The sequence below is a fragment of the Bos taurus genome, chromosome 10 (assembly GCF_002263795.3).
Source record: "Bos taurus isolate L1 Dominette 01449 registration number 42190680 breed Hereford chromosome 10, ARS-UCD2.0, whole genome shotgun sequence".
In the NCBI taxonomy this organism is placed as follows: domain Eukaryota; kingdom Metazoa; phylum Chordata; class Mammalia; order Artiodactyla; family Bovidae; genus Bos; species Bos taurus.
The window spans coordinates 3,400,207-3,412,704 of record NC_037337.1 but is presented as its reverse complement, the minus strand read 5'-3'; the positions used below and the strand labels follow the sequence as shown (position 1 = coordinate 3,412,704).

Here is a 12,498-nt window from a genome sequence, read left to right as displayed (position 1 = left end):
CGGAGAAACAAAGGTCACTAAATCTGTGCAGCTTAGCAGGACGTGTGCTATGTGCCCCTGCAGCAGCAGAGATGGATGTGCTTAGGGCACCAACCTTTCTCACCAGCCTGGTCCTTCTTTAGACCAGGTACCTGGGGCAGGGTGAATGGAGCAGGGCAAGGGCTCCATGCATTTGTATTTCGACCCACTAGGATACGTAGCCAAGCATGACATAAAAGCTATACAAAGTAAATCCTCTCGAATTTCTGTTCATTTGTTGAGAGACCTGCTGCAAGAGACAAAATTATATAACTGCATAATAGTGTTCTTATTATGGATCTGATTGAGAATTCTTAACAGGATTGGAAACACCCACTGTGGACATTAATATGTATAATTATCCTTCATGGTACATCTAGCGACTTGAAAAATTATGTCTGGGCTCTCAGAATTGCTTGTTTTCAAGTTTCTTTCCAAAACGTAAGTAACCAGAGGGCCAAACGCCAAGATTTCCTCTTGGTTCAGACCTGAATGTACAGTAATAGTGATATATTTCCCAAAGCTTTAGCACAGTAAACAGACTGTCTCTGTAAGGTGATTTGCTAGATAGCTGTTAAATAGCTGGTCCTGTCTCACTAAGCCTAGTGATAAGTTATCGCTATTATGCTTTCTTTTTGAAATTCTTAGAATATTCTGGTTACATGGGCCACCGGCCATTTTTGAATTGCAGTGTGTCATGTAAACGGTTGTAACTACACAGGACAGTCCTCTGAATGTTAGTGCCCAGTGAACTGTGTGTTCTACTTTCAAACATTGCATTTTGTGTGGTGAATGTCGTCCCACAGAGATAAGATTTCTATATAAAATTGTTCCTCAAACTTTGTGCATGGGGAATAATTTTTCACAGAAATTGTTAAGATACACAATGGAAGACTTGGAAGGTTACATTTTTTCCTGCAAGAGTAATCTATCTTTTAACATTCATATTGCTTTTTCTTTAGGGTCATATTAAGATTTCAAAATGTTGTGACCATTATTACTCCTGTTGACCATCAGGAGTGCTTCAGGGAATGGTTGTAGTTTTCTCTAGCAATAAGGAGCACCCTTGAATTTGTCTTTTGAATCTGTCATGTTAGTAACTATGTATGGCTTTTAGGCCCTTCTTTATTAAAAATTATAAATGGGCACTTAAAAATTCCATAAATAACTAAATGGAAAGGAATCAATTCCATTCATTGATAACTATGACAAATGACATTCATTGATAACTATATAAAATAATGCAGAGAGAACCACAAAAAAGGCTATTGTTTTCATATATTGTATTGAGTATAGTAATGGAATGGCTCTCATAAACTGGAAATTTATGTTTGATTCTAATGCCATCTTAACATTTGCTCTTGTGCGTAGTGACATTTTGCCTATAAAAATAGATCTGTCAGCAAGCCTGCTTGAGTGTCTTTTTCAGACCTATTAAAGACTCTGGTCACAAGAAATAATGCAAAGTAGCTTCAATTTTAAGAAATAGTGAGATAATAGAATTAAAGCATCATAATCATGATGTGTGTGTGTGCTTAGCTACTCATTTGTGTCTGACTCCTTGAGACCCATGGACTGTAGCCCGCCAGGCTCATCTGCCTTTGGGGATTCTCCAGGCAAGAACACTGGAGTGGGTTACCATGCCCTTTTCCAGAGCACTTCCCAACCCAGGGATCAAACTCAGGTCTCCTGCATTCTGGGCAGATTCTTTACTGTCTGAGCCATCAGGGAAGCCCAATAACCATGATACAGAATGTGAATTTTGAAAGTAGAACAGTACTTCTTACTGAAAAAGCTTTCTACAAACAATATGACTCTGAATTCAACATTGTTGTAGTTTGGTTTCTAAGTTGTGTCTGACTCTTTTGTGACCCCACGGACTGGAGTCTACCAGACTCCTATGTCCATGGGATTTCCCAGGCCAGAATACTGGAGTGGGTTGCCATTTCTTTCTCCATAATTCAACACTATCGATAGGGAATTTATCAAATGTATATAAGAACTTACAACAGAAAAGCAGTAACATCAGAAAACTTGATCAGTTTGGGGAAATCAGTCCTAGTCATTAAAACTAAAGGAAGGCCACTTAGCTCTCAGATCTAGATCCTTAAAGGAGACCCAAGTGCAACACTAGTGAGAATACAAGTCTTTTTTTTTTTTTTGCCAAGCAGGAAGAGACACAACTTTCATCTGATTTGCTGAAGGAAGAGCATTATGAAAGTTTAAAATTCTCTGATCCCTGGAATACAGCTGCTGCTGCTGCTGCTAAGTCGATTCAATCGTGTCCGACTCTGTGCGACCCCATAGACGGCAGCTCACCAGGCTCCCTCTTCCCTGGGATTCTCCAGGCAAGAACACTGGAGTGGGTTGCCATTTCCTTCTCCAATGCAGGAAAGTGAAAAGTGAAAGTGAAGTCGCTCAGTCCTTCAGAACCCCAACAATATTAGACTTATGTGGTCCCTTTTTATACTTCAGTAAATACCAAGGTTTCCCAATTATTTCCTGACTGACCTAAAGTTAGGAAAAGTTTAGACTCCATGTGAAAAAATAGAACTGACTTCAAGAATGCTTTCACTTTAAACCATGTCATTTCAGCTTCTGATATCAAAGTAAAACTATTATTGCCCAACAGTGATAGCAAACAAGAGCTCCGGACAAGACTCAGAGTAGAAGGATCCGCGCTTACTTCCTCTCACAAAAACACCAAAATCACAACTAACTGCTGAACAACCATCAGCAAAAAAGGACTAGAACCTACCAAAAAAGACATGCTCCTTCCAAAGGAAGAAGCCACAACGGAATGGCAGGAGGGGCTCGTTGGTGATTCAGTCCAGTCCCATACCCCACAGGTAGGCAACCCTCACATTGAAGAATAATTATATCACAGGATTCTCTCCCTCTGTTCTCCCACAGGAGTGAAGGTCTGAACCCACGTAGGGTTCCCCAGACTAGGGGATTGGCATCAGGAGGAGACCCCAGAGCATGTATAACTAAATCACTTTGCTATATACCTGAAACTATAATGACATTGCAAATCAACTATATCCCAATATAAAATGATTTAAAACAAAGAAAGAAAAAACATGACTCTTCCCTTTGGAGATACAGGGGTGGTAACTTACTCTTTTTGTCAGCTGAGTGTCCATCATGAAGTTGTGCACGTGCTTTTCTGCTTTGGTAAGTTCTAGCTTCCTTGCTACCACAGCTACCACCAGGGCTGTGCAACCAGCACCCTGAAAAGCAGGAGAGAAGAGAAAACCCCTAGAGTTACTATTTTTTGGTCTCAGCCTCATTAAATAATGTTTTGTACTATGTACATGACTACCTAGAGATAAAAAGTAAATTGTAGTAATCGTTGTCTTCCATCAATATGACAGAAACTACACGGCCAATAAACATAAGTAACATGCCTTTAGACTGATGTTAAAAAATGTAAAATAGGTGAACTAAGAACTAAAGCATGATGTTTGTATTGAACATATTTTAATTATATGAAATGAATGGTAAAACAGCAACTTGCTGAATTTTCAGACTTAAAATCAGAGCAAATCAGTTATACTTAAAGACAGAGCAAAACAGAAATATAAGTCAGTGTCTTAGCATAAATTCACAGAAAGGAAATAAGAATTATTCTCTAAAAAGTAAAACTCTATAATCTGTCAAGAAAAAACCAGCAGGTCTTCAGGATGGTCAACCGTGAAAGGTCAGGAATGGAAAGAGATGCATTGTATGCACAGCTTCCAACTGGTCCACGCACAGAACAGAAAGGATCGCAGAAAGATCTGAACCTGGACAACACACATACAGGAAATGCTAAAGGTCAGGGATAACCACCTTACTGCTCCAGATGTTCACCAGTATGAAGAGAGGCACGTGCTACCTTGATTTTGAAAAACTCAACACTGGTCCCTTCTCTAAGTTATAGGCTATCGTACTGACCTCTTAGGAGAAGTGTGATACTGCCATGCCCCAGAGATGAAAGCCCTGCGGCTCTGGAGTCAAGATGCATGCATTCCAAGTTGTGAGGCATGAGGTCTTCATGATTCAAAGACCAGTGATTACATTTGGGGTCAGGAGGCAAAGCTGGGGCACCTATGGGAGGGCCCAGGCTAGGAGGTCCTGCTCCAGACAGAGCCTCAACCTGGGGAGAACCACAGAGAGCTGAGACTACCTAGCTGTCTAGGTAGAGACAACAATGAACCACAGAAGAGGGGCACAAACACGTTATGGTACTTGGGGATTTTGCAACAGACTGGAATCCTTTTAAACTACTTTTAAATAGCATCCCCTTTATGTTAGCTAAGATGATAGGATGCTCACTGAATAGCCCTCCAAGAGAATCTCAGATCCCCACAAGGAAACCTGGTTTTCCTCATTCCCAATAGGTCTAAAAATCACTAGTTTTAATAGCAACTCTGCAGCCTCTTAAAACTGTGGTCTACATCTTAAATATTTAAGTATAAGGGATTGGTTATTACTTACAGCATTTTCATATTATAAAAATAATAAAATTTTATTCCTATAATATCTAAAGACTATAAAATTTAGACAAGTAAGTTAAAAACTTGTATATGTAACTTGCTTCTAATTTTATTTTTTTAAAAGGAATTCATATTTGGAAAGCAAAGAAGCCCAACCATGAACAGAGTTTCTCTCTCAATGGCTGGAATACCAGTAAGTTAATTTATTCTTTGTGCTTTCCTTAACAGTCCACATTATTTATATTGAATACATATTACTTATACAAACAAATGCTCACATTTAAAGTGACAAAGTTTGTAGTTTAAGAAAACATTTAACCTAACCTTTACCTATCTTTATTAACCTTAAAAAATTCAACCTAGGAAAATGATCTTTCTTCATAATTCATACTTATGTTTTATTATGTAATTATAGAATCACTTTATTTGAATTAAAAAGTGTAATTTAGCCATTCAACTATTAACCAAAGAAGGAATTGTTTATCTTACTGAATGAGTTGTTACAAAGAGGGACAAGATTGAGGAGAGGAAAAGAAAATACACTGTTTTGTATTGCCACAATCTGATAATTACAAATATACAGAGATGGTCTTACTAATAGGGTAATGCTATTTAAATACAGTATTTCCAGAGGGTTTAAATATCTCCATCCACCAAGCTCTGTGGAGAAATCAATATCCTCAGAAATGAAGTGATACTGATCACATCATCAGAGAAAGAGGCCAGAGGTTTTTAGACCTACCTGGTTTAACCTTCTGATTTTAGAGATGAGGCAATTAAGGCAGAGTAAGTAATTATTCAATTATGGACTCTGACTACCATTGGTATATTTTCCACCCTTTACCCCTTTATCCATATGTAAGATTACATATTCATACCTTTATCCATATGTAAGATCACATATATTCCTATTTGTGATCATTTCCATGACACAATATAGAGCACTGTATTTCTAAGCAAAACTTCAGCTTATTATCAACTCTTAAAGTATGAATGTTTAAAAATTGAGCACTACGGTTAGTTATCAACATAAGGCAAAACATTATTCTTATTGTTTGAGTGGTACAACTTTTAAGTCAAATTATCTTGTGACTAGAATCTTTTAAAGGGCTCTGTCTGATTCCAACATAGAGTCACTGCTTTGAGTGAAGGAGGATACGGAGAGAAAATGGCAAGCTACATCAACTGCTCTCTATTTTAAACACAAGATAAAGATTTTTACTTGAGTCATTTCACTTACTTATGAAGACTTTCAGGAAATGATAAACAAGGACCATAAAGGCAGAGGGTAGAAAGCACAGGGTCAGCAATGTCTGAGTTGTGTTGTTAGCCATGCTGATATTTTGGGCCATGAGTGAAACTGAAGTTGCTCAGTCATGTCCGACTCTTCTTGACACCGTGGACTGTAGCCCACCACACTCCTCTGTCCATGGAATTTTCCAGGCAAGAATACTGGAGAGGGTTGCCATTTCCTTCTCCAGGGAATCTTCCCCACCCAGGGATCAAATCCAGGTCTCCCACATTGCAGGCAGAAGCCTTAAAGGGCCCTAAGCTTTAACTCTCTCAGTACTGACCCTCTCCTCAGCTCACAGGGGCCATGTGTAGACAATGAAATAAAGTGATTTTAGGGCTGTGTACTAATGAAGGAAAAAAATGGCCTTTTGAAGTATCTAAACCTATTTTATTGCCACAAAATCTAAGTAAGTTATAGTAAAAGAGGTTAGCCTGAATCAATGGAAGGAAGAAGTAACCACTCAGGCTAGTCATTGGTACCCACCGATGGCATGAGAACATTCTCTTGACAAGTACAGGGTCACCTGTTGCATGTCTGCTCCCCGGCACTCATCAATCATGAGCAATGAGAAAGTCAAGAACAGCAGTGGCTTTTTAATAAACAGCGAATATAAAAAAAGGAGGGGCTTCGACCACTAGAGAGATAGCTATAAATGGCAGTTGGCACTATATGCTGAATATTGTTCTCCGGTGGCAGGAGGCCATTGGTCCGATTCTTCTGGAAAGAAATCAAAATCCCAACAGGAGTGGAAAATCACTGGTATCAAGAACATTTGGAAGTTGATTTTTATTTGTGTTTATTCTTGTGCTCTGCTTTTTCCTGCTGCTGGCCCATTTCTTGCTGAGCGTTCTCTAGCTCACCAAAAATTTTGTGTATTACAATTAGTATGTCTGTTGCAAAGTGCAGAAGCAAGGGAATCTGACAGTTAAGTAATTAGTGAAACTATTCTTTATATCCCTCACTCCATGATCACACTTGCACCCTTTTAATTATACCCCAAAAGCCACTTAGAAACCTTTTTTTCCAAAGTCCTTAGCTCCTTATATGTAAGTCTTATACCTTCCAAGTTCTTAATAAATCACAAGATGTTTTGATATGTATAGAATTAGATTTCAAAAAAGTAACTTTTATAGTTATGCAAACTGAAGCTGGCTCATCCCTGAAAGTTTTCTAGGTTCAAAGTAAGTTCCTGCTAACACATTAATGATTATAGTAATTTAAGAAATGATGTGATATTACTGTCCACTCAGTATCTACTTCCTGAGCCATTCTGTTTCATAAAGTGAATAAGAATGAATGTAAATATGCTTTTACAACATTCTCTCCAAATCTTGCCATGATCACAATGGATATAGAAACAGTTGGGGCTAACATATGTTCCTCTCTGAAATTAAAATCCCTGCATGCCTTTAACGAGATGAGTCATAGTTCTTTCACCAAAGTCAGAAAATGTATCCTGGTTACTTTTCTTTCATTTCATTTGTGCTATTAAAAAAAACTAAGCAAGTAACTAACCTGCCACTTCAAGATACTCAGAAAACTAATGTGTGTGTGTGTGTGTGTGTGTATAAGTATTAATGCTCATTATGCTAAAGTGAGCAGACAAAAGACAATCAGAAAACATAAGCTATAGTTGAATCCCAACACCTGGAGAGTCTTAGATGCTGACAAATTGAAATGAAGTCTCCGCACAGGAAAGGAAATGACAAAAAAAGATAACCCAAAGAATAGGAGAAGATACTTGTAAATGACACAACCAAAAAGGGCTTAAACTCCTAAATATACAAAGAGCTCATACAACTCAATAACAAAAAAGCCAATTGGAAAATGGGCAGAAGACCTAAATAGCCATTTCTCTAAAGAAGACATAGATAGCTAATTGGCACATGAAAAGATGCTCAGCGTCGCTAATTATTAGAGAAATACAACTCAAAATTACAAGCTATCACCTCACACCAGTCAAAATGGTCATCATCAAAAAGTCTACAAACAATAAATGCTGGAGAGAGTGTGGAGAAAAAGAGAACCCTCCTATGCTGATGGTGGGAATGTAATTTGGTACAGCCATTATGGAAAATAGTATGGAGGTTTCTCAGAAAATTAAAAATAGAGCTACCACATGATCCAGCAATTCCACTCCTGAGTATGTATCCAGGTAAAACCATAATTTGAAAAGACATATGCAGTCCTATTTTCACAGCAGTACTATTCACAACAGCTAGGCCATGAAGGCAACCTAAATGTCCATCAACAGATGAATGGATAAAGAAAATGTGGTATATACATACAATGGAAAACTACTCAGCTATAAAAAGAATGAAGGAATGCATTTGCAGCAACATGGACGGACCTAGAGGTTATTATAATAAGGGAAGTTAGAAACAGAAAGACTAAATACCATATGATATTATTTACATGTGGAATCTAAAACATGGCACAAATGAAACCCTCTAGAAAACAGAGAGAGACTCACAGACAAAGAGAACAGACGTTGTGGTTGCCAAGGGAGGGGTGGGAAGGGAGAAGGATGGACTGGGAATTTGGGGTTAGTATATGCAAACTATTATATATACCATGGATAAACAACAAGGTCCTACGGTATAGCACAGGGCGCTGTATGCAATCTCCTGGGATAAACCATAATGGAAAAGAGTGTAAGAAAGAATATACACATGTATAAATGTAACTGAGTCATTTTGCTGTACAACAGAAATTAATACAATGTTGTAGATCATTCATGTTATAGATACAGCAATAAGTAAAATGTAGTGCCTTTCTCTGCTGTATTCTTCTCTAATATAGCACATACATGGGAAGCCACGCCAATCCCTAGAATGTAAGAAGTTCAAGTAGCTCATTTTCCCCAAGATCATTTATCACATAGTTCAAAAAATTCAGAGATATGACATATTTTTACATGAGATCACTAGTGATGCTCATCCTACAAATATACTTCTAAAAATCATGTTGAAGCACCACTTTGGGATCCAGCTTTAATAACTTAATATATAAGCCTATGGAAATGGAAATTCCTTTAACAGCACACTGGGAAAAGGTTTTGATTCTTTCCTTATTGAAAAAGGCATCTGCCAAATATTCAACATAATAATAATGAAATTTATAATGTGGAGGGTAGTTCCAGAATACTCATCACCACAGAGAATGACTGCAAAAATTTGCTAACGTTCAAATGATTCCACTGTTAAATTATCCTTCTGTCTTACAATAACTCCTAAAAGGTCAAGCTTCAGTTTTATAGCTGACTGATGGACTATCACTAATAAAAATTTGTTAACATACAGTTATTTTGAAAAAATCATATTTTCTACCAAAAATACACCTAAATTAATGAAATAGCTGAAAGATTACTTTCATTTTAAATATTAACTTTTCCTTTAAAGGGAAATTGAAAACTTTGCCCATTTCTCTGTCCCTGGAGTTGATTGACTCAATACCCTACAACAATAAATATATTTTCAATGCACTTTTCTGACACAATTATTTTTTCATAAAAATGCATAAAACAAGCATTCAGCTTTAGTATTATATCCCACTGGAGTTTTACAAGATCTCTTTAGGTCATGAGAATAAACAATATTCAAAGTAACTTTGAAGACAAATTCCCTCTATTAAAATGTCCCTGCCTCTGAGTATCTTCAAACACAGTTGGCCCTTGAACAAAGAGGGGGCTGGGGACACAAACCCTCCTTGCAGTTGAAAATCGAGAATAACTTATAGTATAACTTATAGTGTGCCCTCTACTCGCAAATCCAATCAACCACAGATTGTGTAGTACGTAGTATTTACTACTGAAAAATATCTGCATGTAAGTGGACCCATGCAGTTCAAATCCATGTTGTTCGAGAATGAACTGTATTGTTGATAGGAGGGTAGAGGTCAGTTAAAATGTCCTTGTCCTAAGGAAGCAGGGAGAAGGTATGTGTGTGCTTTTTGAGTTCAGTGGTAAAACCTGGGTTTAGGAACCCCAACTCTCCTTCAGATTGATTTGCTTGCTTAGCTCCTCCCTGTGCTTCAGTGGCTGGAAAAAAGGAAGTGGTGCATAGACCTGGTCATCAACAATGAGTCATCTCTGAGTTTAAATCTCCTTCTTAGCAATGGTGCCAGTGTGAGCACACGTATTTCAGAGACAGGAAGGGCAGCTCTGCCAACTCAAAGGGCTGATAGTTTAGAAAATTTAGGTGGCATTGTAGAGACAATGAGTTGAATATGAGAGGGCCACAACAACTTTCAGTTAAAAGCAGCTGCCTTATTTCTTAAGAAATTTTCTTGGGGAGAAGTGAAGGTCTGCTGAGGGCAATGGTGGAGAATTCAGCCTCAGGGCTGAAAAGGCCTATCATCTCTTCTAACTGTTGGGCACAAAATAGAAACTATAGTAAGAATTTAAGGATACAATCTTTTCAATGGGCCTTTATTTGATGAGATTCAATGAACACACCTTTCCAGAATGGGAAAGACAATGAAGGACAGAAACGGTATGGACCTAACAGAAGCAGAAGAGTTTAAGAAGAGGTGACAAGAATATACAGAAGAACCGTACATAAAAGGTCTAATGACCCAGATAAGCACAATGGTGTGGTCACTTATGTAGAGCCAGACATCCAGGAGTGTGAAGTCAAGTGGACCTTAGGAAACACTGCTTCTAATAAAGCTAGTGGAGGTGATGGAATTCCAGTTGAGCTATTTCAAATCCTAAAAGATGATGCTGTTAAGTGCTGCACTCAGTATCCCAGCAAATTAGGAAAACTCAGCAGTGGCCACAGGACTGGAAAAGGACAATTCTCATTCAATCCCAAAAAAGGGCAATGCCAAAGAATGTTCAAACTACTGCACAATTGCACTCATTTGACATGCTAGCAAGATAATGGTCAAAATCCTTCAAGCTAGGCTTCAATATTATGTGAACCAAGAACTTAGAAAAGTTAGAGGAACCAGAGAGCAAACTGCTAACATCCATTGGATAATAGAAAAAGCAAGATAATTACAGAAAAACATCTATTTCTGCTTCACTGACTATGCTAAAGCCTTTGACTTGTGGATCACAACAAACTGTGGAAAATTCTGAAAGAGATGGGAATACCAAACCACCTTACCTGTCCCCTGAGAAACCTGTATACAGGAATCAACAGAACCAGACATGGAACAATGGACTGGTTCCAAATTGGGAAAGGAATATATCAAGGCTATATACTATCACTTTGCTTTTTTAACTTATATGCAGAATACATCAGGTTAAATGCCAGGCTGGATGAAGCAGAAGCTGGAATCAAGATTTCTGGGACAAATATCAATAACCTCAGATATGCAGATGACACCACCCTTATGGCAGAAAGTGAAGAGGAATTAAAGAGCCTCTTGATGAAGGTGAAAGAGGAGAGTAAAAATGCTGGCTTAAAACTCAACATTCAGAAAATGAAGATCATGGCATCCAGTTCTATCACTTCACGGCAAATAGATGGGGAAAAATGGAAACAGTGACAGACTTTATTTTCTTGGACTCCAAAATCACTGTGGATGGTGACTGCAGCCATGAATTAAAAGATGTTTTCTCCTTGGAAGAAAAGCTATAACCAACCTAGATAGCATATTAAAAAGCAGAAACATCACTTTGCCAACAAAAGTCCATATAGTCAAAGCTATGGTTTTCTAGTAGTCATGTATGGATGTGAGAGTTGGACCATAAAAAAGGTTGAGCACCGAGGAATTGATGCTTTTGAACTGTGATGTTGGAGAAGACTCTTGAGAGTGTCTTGGACAGCAAGGAGATCAAACCAGTCAATCCTAAAGGAAATCAATCCTAAATTCATTGGAAGAATTGTTGCTGAAGCTGAAGCTCCAATACTTTGGCCACCTGATGTGAAAAGCTGACTCATTGGAAAGACCCTGGTCCTGGGAAAGACTGAAGGCAGGAGAAGGGGGCGACAGACGATGAAATGGTTGGATGGCATCACCGACTCAATGGACACGAGTTTGAGCAAATTCCCAGAGATGGTGAGAGACAGGGAAGTCCAGTGTGCTGCAGTTCATGGGGTAACAAAGAGTTGGACATGACTTATAGCCTGAACAACAACATCAGAAAGAGCCAAAGGGCAAAAAGAAAAGTAAAAACCTCTTCAAAATTATCACTTGGAATTAAACACCTCATGTCAACTTGTATAAGACAGATAAAAGATTTTCTTTTTCCTTACTCACATATGCAACACCAAGGAATGGCTTTAGTCTCGTTTTTCAAGACTCCTACTTCTACTGGCAGGGGAAAAGTAATGTTTAAATGCAGACAGGAAGTAGCAGGAATATACTTTAGGCTTAGCTTTCTTTAATATCATTCATTCTCTTCATATAAGCTCTGGCTAAGTTATGGTCCTTTTACAAACGTCTAAAGGAACATTTAGACATACACTAACATACCCTAACATACCCAAGGGTAGTGTTCCTACCCTTCAGGATGAAAACTACTGAACTCTGACAACTAAGATGCTATGTGACCTTGTTAAGAGTTTTTGATATCTGGTAAATTTGATGATGACAGAATTATGAAGTGTTCTTTACCTACTGTGGTGTAAAAAATGATTAAATACTTTGCTCCCTGAATAAAATTTAAAAAATTAACTAGTATGATTTTTAAATGATTATGAACTAGAAAACTTGCATAGAAACTAGAAAAATGCATAAGCATTGCTTTTTTAA

The 12,498-nt window shown here is 37.9% G+C and overlaps 1 protein-coding gene across 7 annotated transcripts in view; it reads right to left on the bottom strand.

The window, feature by feature from the left end:
• KCNN2 (potassium calcium-activated channel subfamily N member 2) overlaps positions 1 to 12,498 on the bottom strand; it is a 495,496-nt gene that overhangs the window by 15,926 nt on the left and 467,072 nt on the right. For all 7 annotated transcript variants that reach the window (XM_059890244.1, XM_059890246.1, XM_024997305.2 and 4 more), the window contains 1 exon segment: positions 3,141 to 3,251. In XM_059890244.1, coding sequence (XP_059746227.1) covers positions 3,141 to 3,251 — 111 coding nt within the window.